The sequence below is a fragment of the Rutilus rutilus genome (genome assembly GCF_951802725.1).
Source record: "Rutilus rutilus genome assembly, chromosome: 25".
Taxonomy (NCBI): domain Eukaryota; kingdom Metazoa; phylum Chordata; class Actinopteri; order Cypriniformes; family Leuciscidae; genus Rutilus; species Rutilus rutilus.
Window position 1 is genome coordinate 18313571 of NC_140229.1, and position 25840 is coordinate 18339410.

General features: G+C 38.5%; 2 protein-coding genes across 2 annotated transcripts; one reads left to right on the forward strand and one right to left on the reverse strand.

The window, feature by feature from the left end:
- The first annotated feature begins 499 nt into the window (after positions 1–499).
- pbdc1 (polysaccharide biosynthesis domain containing 1) lies at positions 500–2100 on the forward strand. The gene is made up of 6 exons (XM_084400283.1): positions 500–587; positions 992–1057; positions 1160–1219; positions 1319–1459; positions 1552–1663; positions 1797–2100. The coding sequence occupies exons 1-6, from the start codon at positions 558–560 to the stop codon at positions 1907–1909; spliced, it is 522 nt and encodes a 173-aa protein (XP_084256409.1). The 5' UTR covers positions 500–557; the 3' UTR covers positions 1910–2100.
- A 2112-nt stretch (positions 2101–4212) lies between these two features.
- On the reverse strand, positions 4213–24547 carry xpo7 (exportin 7). Its single transcript, XM_084400279.1, has 28 exons — positions 24417–24547; positions 20585–20731; positions 20316–20409; positions 20056–20222; positions 19323–19388; positions 19072–19176; positions 18781–18946; positions 17909–17982; positions 17678–17797; positions 15755–15901; positions 15468–15640; positions 13872–14065; positions 13687–13792; positions 11407–11542; positions 9667–9740; positions 9478–9561; positions 9263–9323; positions 8951–9059; positions 8714–8820; positions 8515–8603; positions 8236–8343; positions 6780–6862; positions 6433–6647; positions 6217–6355; positions 5941–6101; positions 5578–5676; positions 5278–5405; positions 4213–4535 (listed from the first exon to the last, which is right to left on the reverse strand). Exons 1-28 carry the CDS (start codon positions 24432–24434, stop codon positions 4442–4444), a joined length of 3264 nt encoding a protein of 1087 aa, XP_084256405.1. The 5' UTR covers positions 24435–24547; the 3' UTR covers positions 4213–4441.
- Positions 24548–25840: the final 1293 nt, after the last annotated feature.

Consider the following 25840-nt stretch of genomic DNA (forward strand, 5'->3'; position numbering starts at 1 on the left):
GCCTCGATATATTCCCATTCTCTTCTGTCATATTCTATTTTGAAGTTTTTATGACTATTCTATTCTTTCCTGTCCAGTCTAGATCTATTTCATTATATTCTATTGTGGTTATTTAAATAAATTAAAATATCTTAAACTATTTTTTTTTAAACTACAAAAAATAAATAAATAAACGGTTACAGAGCACTAGAGGACGCACTCTTATTAGGCAGTATTTCGCATACATGACATTTTATATAAATGTAGCATTTAATTTTTTTTAACATTATGCTTCCACATCCACAGTGTGAACTTACTTTTGTTGTAACATAGCCTATGACCGACAGAGAGCTGTAACACAGCCTAACCACTTGATAACTTTTTTGTAGTAGGCTATGCCGTTTCATTTTTATACAGTATAAATGCCTTTTCTTTTAATTATTTTAATTCTTCTAAAATCAATTCCACTGCAACAATACCCGATCTGAACGGCAAACTGAAAACAACAAAACGCATTTAAATCACATGACCTGTCGTCGTGACGTGTTTGTAGCTCATCCGGGTCAAAAGGCGTCAGCATGGACACGGGGAATGTTCTTGCATCTCTGGTAGGGAACGAATTATTTTAACGCATCAACAAACACAACGCACTGTACAATAACGCGACATGCAAGCCTAGTATTTTATCGAACCGATGCTCTCAGTTAACGGATATTCACTACTGCTTGCAGCACATATTGCTACAAATCATAGTTAGCTTGCATGCTAACAAGCATGCCATGAGCATATGGCAACAAAAACAAAACAGATCAGAAATAAGAAATAATATCCTTTATAATCACTGAAATATATATTAATCCAGGTTTAAAATGCTTTGATAGTTCTTTACTAGTCTAACAAGAGGATTGACAGCGTTGATAATCACAGTGTATTCTTGTGTGGTTTAATGGCACGAGTTTTACGTATTAAGATTTATTAATGTTTCATTCAATATTTCTGTTTTAATAAACAGGGGGTAGAAGGAGCCACTGCTGCTGCGCATGCGCTCTCTCTTCCAGCAGAAGCGTATGGAAATGATGTGAGATGGGATGGTTTGATATTTGCACATATAAGCAAAACTTTACATTTTCTGAAAAGCATCATCACTTCAAAACACTAACCGTATGTTGTTCCCTATCAGGCCCAGTTGGAAGTAATGTGGGCTATGAAAGCCTACAATCACGCAGAAATTTACTTTAATGTAAGTGAGTGAGTGAATGAATGAATGGTCACAATCGATCGTGCGGTGATTTTGGAACACTTGAATGTCCAGTTTAACTGACAGTCTCTTTCTCCACAGCTTATTTCCTCCGTTGAGCCTAAATTTCTAAAACTAACTAAATCAGACGAGCAGATATACACTAAATTCCGGGAAGCATTTCCTGACCTCGGTATTGAAGTTCTGGACCCGGACCTGATGAAGTCAGCAGACGCTAAAGAGGTTTGGGACGTTACTTTTGCACGCGAGAAGAGTTTAATTTTATACATTACTCAGAGAGAGTCTGTCAAGCTCTGTTTCAATTTTGTTTCCAGAAATGGAGGCCCTTTTGTAACCAGTTTGAAGGTGTTGTAGAGGACTTCAACTATGGTACGTTATTACGTCTAGACTGTCAGAAGGACTACACGGAGGAGAACACGATATTTGGTATGCAATGCCACACATGCACTCATTTCAGTCCCCAAGAAATAGATCAGTATCTTGGAAATAAAAAACAAAATATTGCTATAAGGAAGCGCACAGGGAAAATGCCTAATTTTCCTCCCCATTTTCATTTCAGCTACCAGAATCCAGTTTTACGCCATTGAGATTGCCAGAAACCGAGAGGGATTCAATGACGTCGTCCATAATGCCAATTCAAAAACCAAACAACTTAAAAAAGATGAGAGTTAATCCTGACAGTGTATTATTTAAAGTGGCCTTCTTGGTGTAGTAGAGATCTTACACATCAAGTTCAAAATGTATGTAAAAGAGTTTTTTCCATCTGTTCTTAGAAGTCGGAAGGTGGATAAAATTTAGTTTTGTTTTTCCTGTATTGTCTCACCTTTTTTTGTAATAAATAACAGTACATTTTCCCCTGAAAAGCGCTGCTGTACTGTGTGAATTATTGTAACTGATTAATCTTGGCTTGAAAACCATGAAATTGCATTCGCATTTCACTGTAAAACGGGATTTTCAACAAAAAGCAGAACTCCACAGTAATTAATGAGCAAGATTAATGCAATTATGCAGTAGGAGTTTAAAATTCAAAGGTTCTTTTGTGGAGTTCTAAGTTCACCCTTGAGAACATCTTGATGTATCCGAATGCCAACTGTCTTGCAAGTTTGGCATTTTTGCAATAACCTTTACTGCCACACTGAGATTTTTCTAATAGATATTCTAAAAAAATATTAATATTCACTGCAGACTACCATGAATATGATTTACAGTTAATGTTATAAATTCTGTCATCACTCACCCTCAAGTTGTTCCAAACCTGTATGAATTTTTCGTTTTCTGAACACAAAAGATGATATTTTTAAGAATGTGGGTAACCAAACAGTTGATGGACCCATTGACTTTACATTTTTTGTGAACTATCCCTTCTGTGACCATGGGAACCCGTCGCTATTAATACCAGGAGCATTTATTTAAAAATTGGTCAAATTTGACCATGTTGACTAAAAGCATGAGTTTAGTCACGATGTGGCGGTCACAAAACGTGCACATACTAGTACAAACCAATGATGTTTATTTTGCAGTCACAATGCTTACACTATATGTAGCAGACATCCAAACAAACAATCAAACAGTTCAACCTTATCACTCAATGGACCCAACACACAGTCGCCAAAAACACATTCACATCAGGGAACCAAAAAAAAGAAAGTTAACATCCATGAGTGTTGGACATGGTTAAGAGATGAGCTAGTTCTTCACAAACAGTTAGCAGCAACATCTGTTGAGTAGCACAAGTTGCTAATATACTCCATTCACCTCTGTTTAAATCTACCATATTCCGATGCGTTTTCTGTGATTAAAAATAAATCTGGAATCCAGGGGGAGAAAAAAACAAAAAAACAACGGGGTTAAAGCTAGACAAACTGTCGAGAGTGATCCTGTCGCAATGACTTGAGTACCAGGGTCTTTTTTTTTTTGTTGGAAGGACACGGCTACATTATATAGGCTTCACTACCGAAGAACGCCAGATCAACAATAAAGCCACGAGAGACTGGAAGTCTGTGAGATTAAAAAGCAAGGAAAACAGTTTGACGAAAGCTCAGAGAGCAACTTCACCACAACCAAGTCACTTTATCTAATCAAATCCACAGACGACATGATCAAACCCTTCGGAGACAAAAGGGAAAAGGTTACAACGTGCGTTCTCCTTTAACGGAGGTCTCGGAAATAATCATACACTAAAATGGGTGATTTTGGGACCGTTTCCAGGTCAGAGGTGAGCAGAACTAAACATCCTCAGCAATGGAGGTGGTGGGGATGTCACGATGACCTTAAGGGGGAAGGTTGATGCAAGACGGACTTCATTATGCCCAAGATTTTAGGGAAACTGTATCCCTCCTGAAAAAGCTAACGCGAGGGGCTGTGTATTTACAAATCTCCCGTTTTTGTTCTATAGAGTCAATTTGAGGGGGGGAGGAAATAAATGTACAACTTGTGACCCTTTATGACTTTTCATCCCGCCCCCTCTGCGGACAGGTGTCAATCCCAGCACTCATGCCACAATCCCACATGGTCACCCGGATATAAACAACTCTCTCCATACAGACAAATCCGCACTAACTTACTAGGCTGTAAAAAGTTTTCAATCACACTCATTATTTGTCTTAAATTGTAATAATTATAAACATTGTTGAAAATGTTATGAAAAAAAATGTACACTTTTTTTTTTCCTTATGTGTTTCTATACAAGGCAGGCAAAAGCAGAGCACTATGTATACCAGCTCATCCTAACCCTTCCTCCCACAGACATGCTCTCAAACACACTCACACACACACACACACGCAGACGCCCACTTCCCATCATCCCTTGGAGCGGTTTGGGTGTGCCATCCACTCTAGAGTCCACACTGGTGCCATCCCACACCCCAAACCCCAAACCCATTCCCAACCATTCCCCAGCCGTACCCTCTTCACTCTCTTTGGACTTTGAGCCCCAAATGACAAGAGAATGGTCAAGGAGAAGGACCTCTTGAAACTGGCTTTAAAATATGTATATATTTATATGTGTATATATATATATATATTTATATATATATAAAAAAGGGTGGGGGAGGAGATGTGAGGGGAGAGAGGTAATGGTTTTTTTTAGGGACTGGGGAGCGGGAGGTGCAGGCTTGCGCAGTGGTGGTCCCCCGGCAGCCGGGCCAGGGGCGGGTGGGAGTACGGGACGGGGCCGGGCCACATGGCCTGGTGCTCTATGGAATGTCAGCTCATCATATCGTTGCTGTTTACCCCGTATGTGGAATTCTTCATGGAGTCATTGACTTCTCTTCTAAATACTGAAAGATTCTGTGTAAACCTGCAAAATAAAGAAAAATTGTTGAGTATATAAACTTAAATGACATCTGAAAAGAAAGTGCGAGTGTCAGCTTCTGTCTTTTAGCATGGCAAAATTATTTGAATACTCTCAAAACTTTAAGGATATACGATATAGTAAAAGTGAAGCTTCTAGGGCTGCCCCCTTATAGTTGAGGAGAAGGCTTAGTCAACCAAATTTTAATTGGTTGGTTACAAAAAATCCAGTTGGTAAAGTCACGCAGTCCATGACAGATCGTTAACATGGCTGGTCCATGTGGTGATTACAGTATGTCAGGCAGGAAATCCAAACTTTCGTCTATCATTCATCCACTTCAAACAAAGCTTATCATTTGAAACTTGCAATTAGCAGCTTAACTTCAGCCATCTAACATGGCCGCTCTCTCTAACGTTAATCTAGATAAATATACGCTATTATTAGACGAATACGAATACGAAGTGTTTGTATGAAAGCTAAATTAGAATAGAACTGCGCTTACTGTATGACGATTAACTTAGCGTGCATTTTTCTCAAATTCCATCCACTATACTGCGGATGACGAGTCAGCGCCGTCAACTTCCTCTTTGCAGACGACACTGACTCAGAAAACACTAGTTTATTAAAATTACATTTGTGTGCGCGCATGAGTGCTTAATTTATGTTTTAAAGGAACTTTATTATGGTTTAATATTTCTCTGTAAACTTAAATGCAAAGCAGGACGAGAATCATATGAAATCAAATGACCTGTCTCTGTTTTTGGTGAGCAAGTTTCGCTCTATGCCCTCCATGAGATTTTCGAAGCATAAGTGCATGGCTTGCTGCTTTTCTGGTGGTTGGCTGTTCACAATGCTGTTCCTCAGATCTGCAAAATACTACAAACACAATGCACTGATCACAAATAGTGTTGTAGCGCTAATTAAAAAGAATTATAAATTATAAATACAAAATTTCAGAATCGTTGAAGAGAGAATCATGAAGTATCAGAGAATTGATTTTTCCGACACCTCTAACACACACACACACACACACACACACCCCAAATACCTTCTCATTGAGCAGAATCAAGCCAAGCAGTGGCCGTGACATTGACCACTGATTCCTACAATCTTCAAAAATGATGATATTCAACACTGTCGACAACATCTGGATAAGAAGATTGTGAGAACTGTCAGATCAAATATCTCCAATACACTTCTAAACGTCAAAGTAAATAGACACATATGAGGAAATTTTATTTAATAATAAACAAACGGTGAATATTTCATAGCAAATGATGTTTTAACAAATCAAAAGACTAAATTCTTGAACACCAAATAATTTAATTTATGATGTAAAAATGTATTTTTTATGTGTACTGTATCTTTAAATGTCCTTCAAAGCCTCAGATGGCTACAGATGCAGCCTCACCTGCTGGATCATCTCAGGGTGCTGCTGCATTATGTGAAGGAAGCGGTCGCTCTCCTGGGCCATGGGCGCTGCTCTTTTCTTTGTGCTGCGTGACAGCTGCTTGAATAGATAAGTAACTATGTGATCCAAGCTTGAGCAGCAACCAGTGCATACCATTGTGTCTGTGAAGGGACAAACAGAAACGAAGATCAGGCTAATAGGTTCACAAGCACCAAAGGGGTCCATGATGGAACTGAAGAAGAAAAAAAATCCTATGTTTGAAGAGAAGGTCCTTACCAAGTGCAGTAAGCCCTTCTGATATTGAGGACAGGATGTACATGACCACATGAGGCTCCAGGCTGGCGATGAAGTTCATATGGTCTTGGGTTAGCACCTCCAGAAGAGAGTAGTAAGACTGACTAAGCTTTGGATAGTCCTGCAGGAAGAATAACCAACCAAAATCAACCAATCTGAATGCTGAAGGACACAATCCTGATACCTGACGGCTCTTACCAGCAGGTCACTGTGAGGGATGGACAAGAGCAGCTTAATAAAGGTCTGCAGGGCGTTGTCCAGGGCATCATCGCCGTACAGACGGAAGACGCCGAAGTTGACATAGTTGCCGCTTAATACAGCTTTCAGCATGGAGAAACAAATGGAGATTCCCTTCAGTTTCAGTGCATAAACCTGATCTTTTGGCACCTCGCCCAGTGTCAGGATCCGATTCCCTTGAAGAAAAAAAAAAAGATGAGTGAACAAATGATTTAACTTAAGGCAAAGTGTTTACAATCTAATGCTACTTCTACCCCAAACCAGAGGAATAGCTAATTTAAAATATGAAAACTGGGTCATTATTATACCATATGTTGTAATCATCTTGCTTGTCTCCCTGAACAGCAGGATTCCATTTGGTGACGACACGTCAAACTGTAATCTCTGTGACCTTCATGTAAAAAACACACTGTAAGTCAGAGAACCTGCATAACCTTCAAACACAGCTCTCAAGGACATGTGCAAAATGCAACATATGCATACCCAGGGCCTAAAATGAATACTCGCCAAGCGCCAAATGCGAGTAGAAATCAGTGTTGGTGAGTATATGAAACCGTATCAATCGCCAGTTGGCTGATAACATTTTTATGAATCCTAACAATGCAATGATGTGAGAACATGAACAACGCAAGTTAAATATTCAAGCGCAAGAAGATGCGAAATAGAGTTCAATTCGTTACTCGCTGTGTGGGAAGTTTTCTGTGCGCAAACATTTGAAGCATGCGGCTAGAAATGTCTCAGACAGCACGTGAATACTGAACTGAACTCTTTCATGTCTTCTTGCACTTGAAAATGCACCCGTTGTTGAGCATCCTTGTAAACATAGTCAGTTCTGTTTTAAATGAACAAACAGTTGAGAAATAAAACACGTGTATCAGTATATTGGATCTGTGCATTAGCTCTTAAAGTGAAAGTAGCCTTAAGCCAGCGACACACCAAGCCTACGATCGGTCGTCAGGCCGTTTTTGAGTGTAGGCCAACTTGTTTTGTTTTTTCCGGTGTGTTCTGCACTGTTGACTCTAGTCAGACAGCGTCTGTTTTTTTGGGGGCCGATTCAGCGTCGGGCTGTCAGTGAGAGAACTATAGAAGGCTGTTCTAATTTTACGTCATCTTACCCGAGTGATCCTGGGTGAATATTTTCATAATAACATGAGCCAAGGGGAAAAGAGAAAGTGATCAGCATGACTGATATTCGAAACGGTAAGCATGCGCTGCTTTGTTTACGGTTTGTGTATCTGCAGCGTCGGTTTTCCTTTTTGAATGACGAATATATCTGCAGAAATAGACAGTTGTCTCATTTACACGCAACAGCTGACAATCGGCTGTGGTCCTTTCGGTGTTCAAGCACAGCTTTTTTGCCCAGACTCAGGCGACGCGAGGCGACAACACACAGACCGCTTTCATCAGCGCTAGTTCTTTGCCGTTGGTTTGGTGTGTCCCTACATTTATATACCTTCTGCTGTCTGTCCTAAATGTTAATCAAACAACAAAAGACTGAATAACTTTTGAAACTTTAATAAGGAATGGATTAATCTAGGTTTAATTTATACAATGAAGATTTTGCAATGTTATTTTACATTTGATTACTTGTTTAATTTCTGTACCTGGAAATTGTGAATTTTCACTGGTATCTAAATTTTTGGTGTCATAACTGCCTGCTTCTGCAAAAATAGTTTCCTGGCTGGTAAAAGAAATACTCATGGCTGGTAAATTTTCTTAAGTCACTGGCAGGTGGCAAAAAGGTAGTTTAGGCCCTGTGCGTACCTGTTGTGGACAAGTTCAGCCATGAGTTTGAGGACCGGTGTGGTGCAGGCAGGTACATGGTACCAGAGCTCTATTGCCCTCTGTAAGATGGGCATGTAAGTGGGGTAACTATGATCTGTTAAGGAACATATTAAAATTGACATTCAAACTGAAATGCGCAGTTTTAATTAAAATAGTTTAAAATGAAAATTAATGAAAAATAAAAAAATAAAACCAAAAATAAAGCAGCACACAAAATAAAGAAATACACATAAAAACAAATACATGTTAAAAGGATACATCCAATCAAAGAGCATCATAAAGCTGGTCTTGGCATTGAAGGCAAAGGCAATTCCCCTTAGATCTCTCACCAGTCCTACTAAAGTTCTCTGAAAGAAAGAAAGAAAGAAGCAAAACATTTGATCATCTATTATACGTAAAAAACACTGAGGTACAGATGTATTATAAAGGTCAGCAACAATAAAGAATGGCATCTCACTTTTGCTTCTTGTTCATTGAAGGTGTTGGTGCTGAACATCTGAGCTACGGCTTCAAACGCAGCAGTGAGAGGAAGCATGAACTGTTCAAATTGGTCCTCATCCTCACCTGTAAAAGACAGAACATCGTAAAAGATGTGCTCTGACGTGACACTTATGTTCTATTTCACACATATCTGATGATTTAAGGACAGCCCACTGTGAATTTGAAATATGAACTATAATAGGTACACCCTTACCCAAATCTACCATAAGAAGTCTTCCCAGGGCTGTGTAGAAAGTGGTCCGACACCTCATATCACTAAGGTTGGCCTGATTGTTCACACCCAGGAAAGAAAAGTGCTCACTCTGTCACATGGAAGAAAAACAAGACATTGTCAGCTTGTCACTGAAGAAATGATTTTAGGAATGAATTAAAAAAAAGGAATAAAATAGTTTTTTAAAAGAAATGATTATTTAACTTTTTTAAATTTATTTATTTATTTATTTGTATTACAGGGTCAAATAAAGCTGAGGTTCAGTTAAGAAAAAAGCTCAGGTTGTTCACTTACTGTGTGGTTGTTTAGCATGAACTGGACAGCGCTGAGTTTCACTAGTTTTCTAACACTGCTGTATGTGACAAATAAGGTTAAGGAAACACACAAGAAAATATTTACTGTCAAAAAACATCACAGACGGTTCTATACATTTACATTTAATTTTAAACCGAGTCAGCGTTGTTACTGAGGTTGATGGACTTTTATTTAAAGCAACATGCGTGTAAGGATATCCAATAGAGAGGTCATTGAGGAGCTGTAGTGTCTTAGATGTGATTGGTTCACACTGTCCCCAGTACTTCAAGTTGGTGATTCTGCATTAAAACAAAACTCTTCGTTAAAAATGGTTTTCAATTATAATTCTTGACAAAGTAAGGTTTCCTATTAATTATATCCATCATTAGTTGACATATACTCACATTTTACCAATGAAAACACTGAGTACCATGGTCTCATCATTCAGGCCAAGAACCTCTGATAGTCTCCGATACAACTAAGGATAAAACAAAAGTAGTATTAACTCATGTCATCTTGAATTCATCTTGAACAGGTGTTTTGCACTGTAGCTCTTACTAATATATCCTGCATTTTAAATGGAATGATGTAATAACTCAGTGTTTCCCAGACATTTATCTGTGGCAGTATCAGCATTGACCGCCACAAATAGATTTCAATGCTTCCCATTCATTAACTAGACTGTGCGGCCCGAAAATATATTTAAACTTCTCGTAACAACATATAAGGTCGTGTTTTGCGCCATTGCTTTCAAACAAGCTAAAATTTTAAGCGTGCCCACGGACGACCCCCATAGAGGGACAGAGGTCCACCCACCAGTTTCACAAAATCATGTGGGAAACACTGATTAACCAATCAGCATCCAAGATTGGAACCATCCATTTTATAACGCATTTAGTATGTTAAACTACTGTAAAAACAGGCTGGGGAATAAAGCCACGAGAAGCAAGCAACTGTGACATTTCACAGGGTGTTTGGTGAGAATAGGGGGATAAAGCTGTTACATTTCATTTACAAATTAAAAACTTAATGTAACATTTAATGGCAAATACAGTATACATATTTTTCTAAAATTAAACTGCTAAAAATAAATTATTGGAAGGAAAATAATCATTGTAGTTGAGTCCTGATTATGGCCCAGTCACGAATGGCACCCTTCCCTGAGTCTACACTATGCTGCACGGGCTGTTGGGTAATTTCCTGTAGCTCAAACAATAGAGCAATGTCAATGTCAAGAATGTAAATGTGTACCTTGAAATGCAACGTAAGTCGCTTTGGATAAAAGTGTCTGCCAAATGCATAAATGTAAATGTAATTGTACACTATAAAGTCTGCATCTCTACAATCCAAATTAAGTGTGCCATTTGGGACACTATACACAAATTCGCCATTAAAGTCAATACATCAAGATCAAATAATACTTCATAATGATTTTTGCACTGTTTTGCAGTTATGAGGAGCACTTTTAAGGTGTTTAATTCCAAGGTTAAGGACAACTGGCTAAAGCGGAACTAAACGCAGTTTAAAGGCCAATTCACACTGTACCGACACACGCCGACCAATGCTGTAACCACCAGATTACAGTACGTCACTTCTCAAACATTTCTCGACGCGACAAGCAACGACTAAACATGTTCACTCGGTGAAAACAAGCTTCGACAGATGCCAACAGACACCGACAGGATCCCACATCGATTCGACAAAACTCAATGAAGGCTGTCTGTCGGTGCAAAGTGAATTGGCCTTTAAAGGAACAGCTAGTCTCTCTGTGTGCACTTATCTTCCAAACTGTGAACAGAGAATCGGAGCAACAAGAGAGAAAACTTCAGCTTTCTGGTTAGTTGAGACAGGACACTTTCATCTCCAACAAAAAACTATTTGTTTTCAAAACTACAGGTCAAGTTAGAATTAAGCCAGACTAAAAGAGTGAAACCACAACTAAGCAATCAAAAAAGCTGAATCGACGGTCTCTTTTCAAAGCCCAGACACAACACCATTGCAAAATTCAAAGACAAAACCCTGTGAAAGTTACGAGAGATCAATAACCAGTTCTATACTAGCTGAATGGTGTCTAAACAAACCACAGCTTGAAGTTTGTGCTCATGCAAACAGACAAACTACAACTGTAAAATAACTGCAATTACCTTTGATGATTTTTGCACCTGGTCACCGATGTAGATTTTCCGAAACTGTTCGAAGAAACTTAGCATGGCTAACTCGAGCTTCTCATTTCCAGCTTGAGCCAGCCGCAAGTCTGTGAGGTTCATTAACTGCAAAACTCTGAAAATGACAAAAGATGAAGTTTATATTCAAGCAATAAACCACAAAAACTACTCATCTCCAAATGATTAAATTAAAATGTAATTCTTTTACCACTTTGTCAGAATAAATTTAAGCACAAAATCCATAAATCAACTGTTTTTAACAGAAGTGAAATTAGGAATCACATCATTATAAAAATAAGATTTAGTTTTTTAGATTGGCTAAAGATTACATTTAGCTGTTATTAAACTAGTGTTTTTAAAATAATAATTCGTTACATTTATATAGCGCTTTTTCTGAGACCTCAAAGCGCTTTACATATGGAAGGGGGGAATCTCCTCAACCACCACCAATGTGCAGCATCCACTTGGATGATGCGACGGCAGCCATATTGCGCCAAAACGCCCACCACACACCAGCTTACTGGTGGAGAGGAGACAGTGATGAAGCCAATCAGTGTATGGGGATGATTAGGAGGCCATGATAGACAGAGGCCAAGGGGCAAATTTGGTCAGTCTATATAAAATGTAACTTTATATAGACTATAGATTGGGTATAGTGGCTTTTTTAGTTCCTGCATGGTTTGTATAGGACTGGATAAGGAGAATAAATTAGCTTATTTTATTTCATTAGTTTTTTAGCGAAGGGAAAGGCCTGTTAGTGTTTAATTCTGTTGTTTGACATTTAAAAGAGTTTGTTATGTTGAAGTATTTGTGCTGAAGAAGAGACTATGAAGGAAAACACTACATTGACTCTATAAGCAATGACTGAGCTAATGCCAGTGACGAGTTATATCTTACTAGTTCATTAAATATACATGCTATACAAGTTACATTTAGCATGTGCAATGATAGCTGTGGATTTGAACTAGGGATGCACTGAAATGAAAATTCTGGGCCAAAACTAAAACTTTTGGATGCTCTAGGCCAAAAACCGAAAATGCTTTAAAAAAAATATTTCTTATATTAAATGGATAGTTCACCCAAAAATGAAAATTCTGTCATCATTTACTCACCCTCAAGTTGTTCCAAATCTGTATGAGTTTCTTTGTTCTGCTGAACACAAAGGAAGATATTTGGAAGAATGTTTGTAATCAACAGATCTCGGTCCCCATTGACTTCCATAGTAGGAACAAATATATACTATGGTAGTCAATGGGGACCGAGATCTGTTTGGTTACAAACATTCTTCCAAATATCTTCTTTTGTGTTCAGCAGAACAAAGAAACTCATACAGATTTGGAACAACTTGAGGGTGAGTAAATGATGACAGAATTTTCATTTTTGGGTGAACTATCCCTTTAAATTAGCTTTGTAAACTTAAAACAGCCTATTTAGTGATGGCACAACTAACAACAGGGGAAGAATTCGGTCCCAGCTCTCTTGCCTCTGTACTCTTGTATGTAGTGTGGTTTGATTAACACCATAGTTAATATACAAATCTGAACAGCTTTTTAAATAAAATATGTAAATATTGTTTGACTTCGTTTATTTTCCTTGACAAAAGGGTGTCAGAAACGGAAAGCTGTGCAGCACTTTGTGTCCAGCGGTATTTCTGCTAGTCGACGTCGACTCGACTTTAAAATAAAAATCTGAAGACGTTGAACCCCGACTTTCAAAGAATGATTTTAGAACGATCAAACTGCATGTGAAACTTTAATGCCAAATATTAAGGTGTGAACAGCCTTAAAGTAACACCAAAGAACTTTTCCTTTTCTGTCCCCCAACAGGTTGGAAGCGGAATTGTCCATTACCGCTGTCGTAAATCATTTAGCCTACCGCAGCCTACTGTCGCTGTTTATCCAGCACCGGATTTGGAATGAACGATGTCCACAGACAAGGTAGAGTATGCTGCATGATTTTATGAAAGTATGATGTATTGCGACATCAGAAACAAAGAAAAACAAAATAATGACTATTGTAACGCTTGCCGTAAAGCAAGTCAAATTTGTAGTTTCTTATGTCTCATTCGAACTACAGAAACGCTACCCAATCTGGCAAACTTGCATAGTGCGGTTATAGCAGATATAGGGCCGCAAATCGAATGCAGAAGTGCCTTTCACCCTGTTACGACTTGATGAACCACTGAAACGATTTTGGAAACATTAGGTATAAAAATGATCTTTAGTGTTGCTTTAACAGCCTTCGGTGCCGATTCCTCACCGACACACAAGCTCCCCATCCATGGCATCTTGCTCATCCGTGCTGGCGAAGGATACTCTTCCTCCAATGACCGCACCAATGATGTACACCAGCCACGTCAAACGACCTGGACAACATTCAGAACGTAAGAGTTGTATCATAACGTATGTTTGTGCATCAAGAAATGTGAGGTGTTTCAAGCTCACCCTCCTGCACTGCTATGTCCATTGTGCTGGAGTTGGTGGACTGCAGCAGCTCCTGGTATGACTGGGCCGACTGATCGAAGAGCTGGACCAGCAGGGCACAGGTCTTCTCATACTCGCACCGCCCGATAGTTGACAGCTGGTCCAGCTGCTGTTGCACCAAGCCGGCATCATCCAAGGGATCTTCAAGACCATCCCTGTACAGAATGGATATTGTATATAGAAACTAAGGTTGACTGCAGTATACCAGTATTGGTATAGCCTTGCCCAGCACCTGTCGCTTGACCATTCTGACTTTGTACAAAATCGACAAGTGAGTACATCATTCAAACGATCTAATTTAGACATTGCTTTTCTTTGAACACTGATCAACGCGTTGATCACGCTAGAACCAATGATGTTTAGATCTCACAATATTTGCACTTGAGTTTAGGTCGGTCTTGAGCAATAGTTGCACTAGAGTAACAGTAGTATTCAGGTGCAGAAATACTACACTGTAAAATAACACTGGATAGTCTTCACTGTATAAATTAAACAGCTAAATCCTTACAATTAAAGTTACAAAAGTTACTTAGTCAAGTGATTTAGTGACAGATAGCAGCAGGTGTATTAGGCTGCTGTCACAGATCCGATATACTGTTACACGTGTTTTCTTTCTCAACTGTTTACATTCATTTAAGACATAACTGACTGCGTTTATGTGAGTACTAACCAAGACGGACATTTTGACAATTTTGTGTGTATTTGACCACAATAAGCTGTGAAAAAGAAATCTCTTTGGGACGCGCAAGCTCTTTGAGAGGCGGCTTTATGTGTGCATGCTGTGGCTATGAGTGCAAAGAAAAACATCTCTCAAAGAGCGCATGAGTACTACCAGAGGTGGGAAATCCAGGGGCCAATGAGTAGAAGTCCTGCCATATGTTTATTCCACCCATAAACTCAGTCAGCTGATTTCACTAATTAGTTCTCTCTCCTGTCTGAATTAGCAAATCCAGGTGATTGCAACAAAATACTGAGGAGGACTTTACCTTCTGAACCTGGACTTTACACCTCTGAGTACTACTGAATGATTAAATAAAAAATAAAAAAACGCTTGAATGTTTAAATTGACAAGGCTTAAAAAGACGTGGGCAAGTGATATTTCCGTCAGCCGCCCCGACAGCGATCTATGCGTCCCAGCTCGCTTATAGTTGAGACGCGATGTGATTTGAAGCCATTTGAGATCACTTTGAGAGATAGAGAGAGGGGAGACGCAGTACTGATGATTCTCTCACACTGCTTGTGAAATTACTTCTCACAAAAAGTTTCCAAATTCCCAATTTGATGTGATAATTAGTGTTGATTAATTTACTAATAAATGTTTGCGGTAATTTCCCACATTATCAATGCGAAAACCTGCAGGAATGAGTAAAATTATGCTCAATACCTGAGCTGAAATTCAGACCCTGTATGGTATCGATACTAAACTACAGTATTAGAGTTTGGTACCGCACCGAAGCCAAAATTGTGGTATATAGCCAACCCTAATAGAAACATTACACATATTTGACATTCACGCTCATCGGACCTAACCGTGACTTCAGATAGCGCTCACTCTACCTCAGAATGATGTGCACGGACTCCAAGCGAGACGTGATGTAGGCCTTGGTCACTTCAGGGGTGTAGGTCTCAAGCATGTGGGGCTCCGTGGCCTTCACATAAGGGACAGATGCCGCCAAACGCTGCCACAGGCTCAGCAGATAGTGCACGCTGTTGGGGGCAAACTCCCAGTGCTGGGACACATCAAATTATTATCAGTCTTTGAAAAGCCAATTTTCACATTTTCAAAACTTCTTTAACAATCACAAATCAGATGTGTCTTTAGCATACCAAGTCTTTTCACTCACCTGCAGACTAGTTACTGTGAAGTTAGCAATCAGTCTTATGACCTCAGGGTAGTTCTCTACTTTAACCAGCTCTCCCAGTTGATAGTTACTCTTGAGTCGAGCCAGTAGTCGGCAGAACTCATGGTAGTTGTTTGGGTCCGACAAACTCTACAAAACAAAAAAACCCCAAAAATATTCAATATATCAACAATATACCAATTGCTATGTATAGATTTCACAATTCACACACAAACAATCTCTCTCTCTTTTTCACTAATTCATTCAAATAAATGCAATCTTACCACAATGCTTTATTTCTGTGTCTGATTTAAAGTGGGCAGAAAGCTAGATATAATGAGCCATAATCAAAGTAACTAATGGAAATTAACTTATTTACCCATCCAGTCAGCTTTAACTTGTAAATGCTGGCAAATGACCAATATAGCTAATCCCTATATGAAGACACATTCTACCAAGGTGGGCACTAGGGCTGGACCCGAATATTCGAATATTCGTTCGGTGGGTTGGTATTCGATTTGAAAATTTTACATTCGAATATTCGTTTTTTTTGCACACCTGCATCCCCTCGAAACGGTTCTCATTCGCACTTGAATATGTTCAACACTATAAAATCTGACGAAATACAATACTCTTTTTCACAATTATCTTATATAGCCTAGCCATTTTTAATAGGATGGGACAGTTGAAGGAACCCAACCTCGTTATACTTAATAAATATATTTGCTTCTTCTTGGCCTACTAAAGTGTTCCTGCAATGGGAGTATTCTCTGGCTAGAGCGCAGAACAGCGGAGTGTGTGTGGACAGAAATGCAGAACAGCGGGTGTGTGTGGACAGAAGTGCAGAACAGCGGAGTGTGTGTGGACAGAAGTGCAGAACAGCGGGTGTGTGTGGACAGAAGTGCAGAACAGCGGAGTGTGTGTGGAGAGAAGTGCAGAACAGCAGAGTGTGTGTGGACAGAAGTGCAGAACAGCGGAGTGTGTGTGGACAGAAGTGCAGAACAGCGGAGTGTGTGTGGACAGAAGTGCATGCGTGAGCTTGTGTTTTGGGTTAAGCTGCGTTGCTTTGACATTGTGGAAAATAGAATAATAGAAACAAAATGTATAAAGCTTTTTACCCGTTATTATCAATCTAAATTAATCTCGTTTGTTCTTTATTTAAATTTCGTTTTTTCTTTATTTAAATTTCGTTTTTCTTTATTTAAATCTACCTTTTACTGTGTCAGTAATTTGTTAGTCAGAAAAATATTAGACTACCTTATTAAAAGTATTGCTTAAGTTAACAGACCCGTGTACGTGTGTTACGTGCGAGTGTATTTACTTTGTGTTGTTCATGGGGAAGATGTGTTTAATATCACTAGTGCAGTGTCCGTTCTCGGAGCATATAAGCCCTGCCCGTGTGAGGTGCGCCGCTTCCCGCTCGCGTTGTTCTGTAGTTTATTAATTCTGAACGTGTTGCGTCTCGCGTGTCTATCTATATTGCACCAAATGCGACACTGCACTCCCTTGTGAAGTTGATTGAATGAACGGTTCTCGAAATAATCAAAATGCAAACGGACAGACACATAGAGAATACTGCCTTTATTAGAGAGAAGAATATGTTCAGCCCACTCTCTCCGAAGCTTGAGTATGTTCCTTACTACCGAAGCGTCGAAGCTCAAAAAGTGGTATTCGGACCAGCCCTAGTGGGCACCATCCGATCTGACCCTGCCCCCAACCACCGTTGGGCAGCGAATGCAAATTCAAATGCTAAAGTGAAAGCGAGTGTGCATTCAAATACCATTTCGACCGAACAAAAAAAAGAAAACGAAAAATCCCAGAAGTCTGAAATAATCATGCCTAATTGCAATGACGATTATTCTACATATCTAATACTACAATGTATTTATAAAGACACTTGAACAAATATAAAGATGGACAGCATACTTGAGGGTTCTCCAATATTCTCTTCACACCATCTACTAAATGGGAGAGGAACTTTGCTCTCTCTGCGTTGTTGAAGAGAGACCTCCGGACAGATGCTATTTGGACTAGACAAGACAAAACCTAAAAGACAAACAAACAGTTCACATCATTAGAGGAAGAGTCTAAGAGTATCTATGAGGCAAAGGCTTGTTTATCTTTATATGCATATCATGCTGTTTATCTGACACTCACCAAGGGAGACAGCGAGGGAGGGATGGAATGATACAAATCAAAAAACAGCTGCAAGGTTGAGGAATCCAAAAAGGCTGCAGATGAGAGAAAAAGGCCAAAAGCATGCATGAATTAAACATGAATGCATCATTTTATACTAAACATGTGCGCACTACTATTCAAAAGTTTGGGTACGGTCCCATGTTTTTGAAAGAAGTCTCTCATGCTCACCAGAGCTGCATTTAATTGATCAAACATACAGTAACATTTTTAATATTGTGACATTTAATTAGAATTTAAAATAACTGTTTTCTATTTTAATACGTATTAAAATGTAATTTATTCATGTGAAGCAGAGCTGAATTTTCAGCATAATTACTCCAGTCTTCAGTGTCACATGATCCTTCAGAAATCATTCTCATTGGCTGTTTCGCTGCTCAAACATTTCTTATCATCAATGTTGAAAACTGTTGTGCTGCTTAATATTATTGTGGAAAGTTTTTTCTTTGATGAACAAAGTTCAAAAGAACAGTTTATTTGAAAATAGAAATATTTTGTAGCATTATAAATATCTTTACTTTCACTTTTGATCAATTTGATGTCCTTGCTGAATAAAAGTATTCATATCTTTGCCAACAATCTTACTGACCCCGAACTTTTGTACGGTAGCATACATGCAAAAATGTCAACCACGAATAATCATTTTGAAAAGTTGGTTAGCCAGCCATAACAAAATAATTTGCATACTGAAGACTTAAAGGTACAGTAGACAAGAGAAGCAACAAGAAAACTCGACTTTATAAGCATATCTTAAGAAAGTAAAAAAAATACAGACACTTTAAACAAGTACTGTTTGCACCATTTCATTGTTTGCCAAAAAAATGGAAGATCACCTGATCTCCAGCTGGTGGGGATCTGGACGGTGCACAGATCATCTGAGGACTCATCGGTGGATGTACCGATGAAATCAAAATTGAGGCAATTGTGGGCCAGTTTGAGTAGCTGCATGAGCAGCCCGTGCTGGCTCTCATCGTTTAGATTCAAGTTCTTCCCAGACGCCTGCAGACAAACAGAACAGTGCACTGAGTCCTTTACATAATGTTCAAGCACGCTGGCTTAGCAGTTGTGAAGGAGTATACACAGATACATGGTGCAGTCCATGAGTCATTAAGCATTAGCCTCACCTGCTTGAGGAGGTTACAGGAGAGGGTGAAGATGTCAAACAAAGAGGAATCTCGAAAAGATGAGGCAATCTTCCTGTGTTTTGTAAGTGGATGTGATGAGTCTGCCTGGGGGAACAAAAGAAGATTCAAGGAATCAGTAATTCATCTTTAATGTGGCATACAGTTATTGATCCTAAACAAACAGCAAAAAAAATTCCAAGCACTAAGGAAAGACTAAATGAAGACATACTGCTGTGAGCGGAGAAACTTACTTGGTTAATCTCATTGGTTAACTGGGAAAGAATTGTGACTCCTATGATGCAGTGTTCAACACTATCCTGAAAGCATCATAAAATGTAGCACGTTAAAAATATTTTCAACCAAGCAAACCTTATAAACAACTTCTAAACTGAACATTTGATCATATTTTTTCTAATTTGCCAATAACACGCAATGTAATCATCTATGCCATTACGCTGAGTATGAAAGAATGAGTGACAAGTGCAAACACTTCTCATGAGACAACTTAGCTTGAGTGATGCACTGGAATGAAAATCTTTGGCCGAAAATTAAACAAACTGGGGCATAAAGCAAAACCAAGATGTGATTTGCATTAGCATTTAAATGATGTAATTCACTGAGAGTGCAGTACTAGGAAACATTGTTTTTGAATTTTCACCACAAAATGTTCCTATAGACTGTTGTGCAGTTACGTTTAAAGGTCTTCATTCATGAAACAGGAGTATAGCTAATGTAATGTGTTAATAAACCCTTTTGTATGGAAATGTAACATTTTAACGTATTTAACTTGCATTCTAATTCAGTAGTTTACATAATATTTGTTTTAGGAATGATTTACGTAAAAAACATTTGTTTTCATGTTTCATGAATGAGGACAAATGTCCTCGCAAAATTCAAGTTTTGAACAAGACCAAATCCAAAGACCATGTATATATATTCACATGGATGTTGTTTTCTCACCATATCAATGTTTGTTATGCCTACCTGCAGGAATCTTGTCACATCGACTATAACATTCCTGAAGACGTAATCTTCCTTTTGGCAGTCGAACCAGCCAAGCTTGGTGATTCTGGCATAAAGCTGGATCAGGGCTTGTGTCACAAAGGCAGCAAGCTTTGGCCGGGTTGCCAGATAATTGAGTACATAATTTCCTGAGGAACCAATGTGACATTTATTTCGCAATTTTGTCTCTTCAAGGTTTTTTTTAGGTCTAAATCTCAAATTGGTTGATGGTATAAACTCACGAATGTCAATGCGCTGCTCCAGGGGAAGTGGGTTGCTTGTACGAGACACCAACTTGGAGAGACACGTTGCAGCCAACAACTGCGAGTACGAGGACTGTGAAGTAAGCAAATACACTGTCAAGTAAGCAATCTGCAATTCGAGGAAACCTACACAAACACTTTTAAACAGTTGCTTAACCCAAACTAATGGAGGAAGAACTAGGATTTTTGAGAACATTGCTGTCTGATCAGTTCAGCTCTTCACAGCTTCCAAAAAGTTTAATTCTTACACTTCCTCTTTCCAGCAACAACTGGCATTTACTCAGGCAGTCCGGACTGTTGGTGAACTCCACCAGAGCTTTCTCGGCCTGTAGACGTGTGGTGGTGTCTGTGGTCTCATATAGCTGCTTGCACAGGATCTCTAGCTGGGCTAGGCTCTGAAAATGAGAGACGCACATGAGTTTAGTGGCAGCAACAACAAAAAAAAACATCCAGAGGATATTTGTGAGATGAACCAATAAAATTCCTGATATTTTTGCAGTCTTCCAAGAACTTACTAAGCACATGTCTAAACTATTTTTATAAACCAAGTTCTATAAACTCTACTTGCAGAAATGTGTTAGCATTGATAAATCAAGCTAGATGATGGATGTGGTCAATCAATGACATTAACCACATCTACTATTTTCATCAAAAAATACATTAAAACGCATACAGACAACCACTTGAATACAGCTCTTCTGAGATAAGCAAGGTTTTAATTTCTGCATTAAAATCTATTTTAATACTTTTTGGGGGAAATAAAGTATTTAAAAAAAGTCAGGGTCAAGTGTCCTGATCTGATGTGATACACACACACATATACATATACATATATACACATACATACATACATACATATATATATATATGAAGAGTTCAGATGCAAAAGCCTCTAAGTGCCATCTGAAATTTTCTTCTAGAATGATCATTTTTATAAAGCTTGTATATTTAAGTTCAGTAATTTCACTTAAATGACAATTAATAGGTAATTTGCATTGCCATTTAAGTGAAATTATTGAACTTAAATATACAAGCTTTATAAAAATGATCATTCTAGAAGAAAATTTCAGATGGCACTTAGAGGCTTTTGCATCTGAACTCTTCATATATATACACATATAGATATAGATATATAAAGAAAGAAAGAAAAGTCAGTAGCTAGCTTGGCATAATCTTTAATCTCTGTTTAAAAAAAACAAAACAATTTTGACAAAAGCACTTGAACAACTTTTTGCATGCAAAATCATCAGTCATGTGGTGCCGAATCTGTGCATCAGGGTCAATAAAGTTAGTTCAGGTTGTAAAATGTCATGTGGTGTGACTCCACAAAATGTATATTTATGAATTAACAATTCAACAATTTATTATTTGTAAAAAAAAAAAAAAATTACTTATAATAATAATAATACATTAACCTTAAAAAAAAAATAAAGATCAAGAAACACACTCAGATGTATTCAAGATTTAAGGAAAATGTGTAGTTAATTTTTACTTGGTTACACCACATGGCATTTTTAGAGTCATTAAATAACTCCACAGCACATCTCCTCAACAAAAGACACAATTTGAAGTATTGTCAAATGCTAAAGATGCCAAGTCTTACAATCCTAAAACCAGAGGCCAGAGAGCTTCAGTATCTTACTGTACACAATCACAACAACAAACAGCGAGTTTATGAAAAACTAGACACTTATGTTCCATTAGGTAAATTAATGCGCAAGTTATTGTTCTAGGTCACTAAGGGAGTATCTGGTTCGTGCATGCATAAAGACTATGGTGATTGGAGAAAAAGTCAGTGATACACTTTGGTAATAATAGAGGAGAATGAACGAGCTAACTCGTGTTATGCAGCAACAAGCCTCTGACTCCAAACAGTCCTTTGTTCCCTTGTGGAGCATAACTAACTATACAAAATCAGCATCAGCAGAAAAACAGCAGCTGCAACAAATGCACAGTCTCAATGAAAACGTTAATGTTTATTATGCTAAAAAAATTCTGAATCTGAACTAATAAACTCTGCAGCCTACAGAGTTATTTCAAAATTCTTCGCGCTCAATAGTTAAACAAGGTTAAGTAGGCTAGTTACGTTTTAACAGTTTAAATATGTTCACTTTCTTGTGCATCTCACAACTTTAAGTTAGTATTTCATGGCATGCCCATGTACATTTATGCTTGATGCAATCTGGTGATAACCGAATCAAGAGACCCTAAAAGAACAGGGAGGACCCATAAAGATACAAGAAAATGCATTTGCATCCTATAGATAAAAAAGAAGTTGAATTAGCAAGGAACTGCACAGACAAGATAAGACAACTCTAAGTTGAAAAACACAAAATTAAGACATCATGCACAACTTTGAGTCGTTAAACAAGAAAGGAATTGAATGTTAATAGCCAGAAATTCTGCTGAGTCATTAACTTACTGGCCTCACAACCTATACATTGATAATTATGTCAACATTCATATATTGAAGTATTGGTTGGTTGGTCTATGCATAAAATGAGTATGTTACACTACCAAGACGTGATCAGCAACACTCACATGGCCTGTAAGACATAGGGCTGCTCTGATGGTAATTAATAATCTATTACTGCAAATGGAATGGCTTCTTTACCACCTACAGAGTAACAGGACGCGTGACAACAACACTGGAAAGCTCATGTTTACGGTTGCCTGTGCAAATGAGCGTCAGGTTAACAACTGCATCGTCCCCCACTTCATTAAGTTTCATGGGAATAAGCAGTTATTCAACACTGTGTTTAACCTCGTGACCTCCTTAACCTTTGCCCTCAAATATGACCTGTCTTGAGCAGCTTGTTTACAAGATGACACATGACAAGCAGTGGCTGTGTTTGAAAACATGGTACAGTGTTTAACGCACCAGTGAAGCCCGAAAAATGCTGTCTGGGTATTGAGATTTTTATGACAACCGTGTTGAGCCTGTCAAAAGTGAATGAGGAGTAGACAAAGAATTTCTTTAAATTCTGAGCAGCCTTTATTTGTCAATTACACCTGAAATTATTTTGGTTGGCTCATTAAGTTAACCCCTGTTATCAAGAACAATGTAGTAAATGAAATTTAATAATATCGTGTTTTTTCGTTTCAATGTAATTAAATTGATTATTTAAAACACACCTCGAAGCGTTCATAAACCAAATACAGCATTAAATATAATGCATAATATAGTGAAAATAAAATCTCAAAAAGGGTATTTCTGGTTCACTACATTTACGTCATCCAATAATGGCAGTTATTCCGCGTAATCATTTAACTCTTCTCAATCGCTACAGGTGAAGAAAATATACAGTTAACGTTAAGTATTATATATATATTTATATATATTGGATGACTTTAAAACCCATTACCTTTTTACAACCTACGAAGGACGCTAACGTGCATAGCGTATTTATAATTTTCAAGAAAAACACATTTCTGGTCGGGCTTTTGGTTTGACGAGGCGGCGCGCGGGAGAATCTCATGAGTTAGCATGCGAGCTACAGGCTAACAGCGCGAGAGCTCAGCAAACTGGACACATTTGCGTCTAGCAACAACAGAATGACAGATAACCGACTGCAAATACGCTTTTGGTCTTACAGAGACGCTTTTCTCTAGGAAAAAGTATCGCTGAGCGAGAGTTACTATCGCTTGTGAATACAAGGCCAGTGTATGTATTGCATTGCAAGCGGTTGGATGAGGGATGATGCCTTGTTTACAATGTAAAACATCACTGTGGCTATAGAGTTACATGCAGTGTAGTATAATTGATCTCTCGGGATCTACCAATCTCTGCTGCTTAAAATAAAAGTCTTTGCATCTTGCTTCAAAACAACTTTCAGACAACTGGCAAAGTTGTGTGTTAGCCTGGACTACAGAGTTAAAATCAACATGATGACAGGCCACAAGTCAACACTTGATAATCGCATCCAATAAAGCATGCGAGTCAACCTCTCCCGCCGCGCGACGCATGCATTTAAAACAAACACGCACGCATCGCCGAAATAAGCCCCGGGATCTATCGCTGGACTGCAGTGGATCACAATACATTAATTTAATAATAGCAAAACAAAATCATTGACTTACCTGCACATGATCCGCCATTTTGCTCCATTCATGCTCCTCTCACTCCCCCTGACAATGAGCATGCGCGCATCTGCCCACAATCACTGGAACATATACGCAATTGACGCAGGTAGTGATAAAGCCAGATGTGCGCTCGAGGCTTCGTGAATACCGTTACGGCAAACCTCCACCGCCGAAACTAACGCAGCAAAGAGCCTTTGTTTACATGCTTCTTAAAGTGAAACTGCGAATTCAGATATTAGAGGTCACGTGGATTTATGATTCTAATTATATCTAAGCGTGATTGACAGTGCTTATTTAAAGTTCATAGAGGCTTCTGCGGGCGTTGTTACGTTGAATGACTTTCGCTACACCTGTTGTAAAGGTGCACAGTGTACTTTTGCTTATTACGAGATTTTACACATAAAACAATGTGCATCACTTTTGCTGTCATTAAAATGATGTGCACTGACATTAAATGAAGACTCCAGACATAACAGTCTTCTAGGAATTATTTTCTGTAGCTTTATACATTGTAAAAAGTATTGGAGTACGTTAAAAAAAAAAAATACTATTTCAGTTTTTCTGCTTCACAATTCAATCAATGTGTTGGCGTTATTTATTATTTTATTGTCGAATTATCTAGCAATTTCTGAGTGAAAATTGTTTCCACAACAATTGCTGTGTCCGAAATCACATACTGTCTGAGAAGGTAGACTAGACTACTACATTTTAATTTGAATTTACTTTGCGACCGTTAAAAAAGTGCAGCGCCATCTTTGATTTTTAACGGGAATGAAAGCGAGGCTGTGAGGGATAGGCATGTATCTCTTCAGTGGGTTGTACAGTTATTTAATGTGTTTTTGGATTGTTCTGCTGACGAATCACTGCAAAAATATATTTCCAAGAAATGTCAGTAGACCAAAAAAAGAAAGAAAAAAAGGCAATATGAGCAGTGGAAAATTATAAGTGATCTAGGAGCTTTATACAGCTTTTTTTTACAGTGTATGCCATTGAAAACACGGTAAGTCTTTCCCTCACAGCCTCGGTGTCATACCTGTCATGGCGCTGCTCTGAATAAGGTCTATAATATAGTATGAATGTGTGCAGTATCAATTAAATTTGGATGCACTACATCTGCCATGTTGTTATTATCATCGCTTCACTGCCATTCATAAATCCTCTCCTGTGGTCTCATGGGACAGTAAATAATCTCACCGGAAGTAGGCCAAGGTAATCCAGGGACTTTTCGCCTACTGTTTTTCGGCTGCTTCCGAAATCACCCCCTTCCCTACTGTAGCAAAAAACAATATGTGACAAAATAAGTATTTTAGAATTCAAAGCACTCATAAAAGGGCAGACAAAAAGTACCTAACGTTACTACTTCCGGCGAGATTCTGAAGTGTGCACAGGATGGACACTTACTATCCCATGAGGCCACAGGA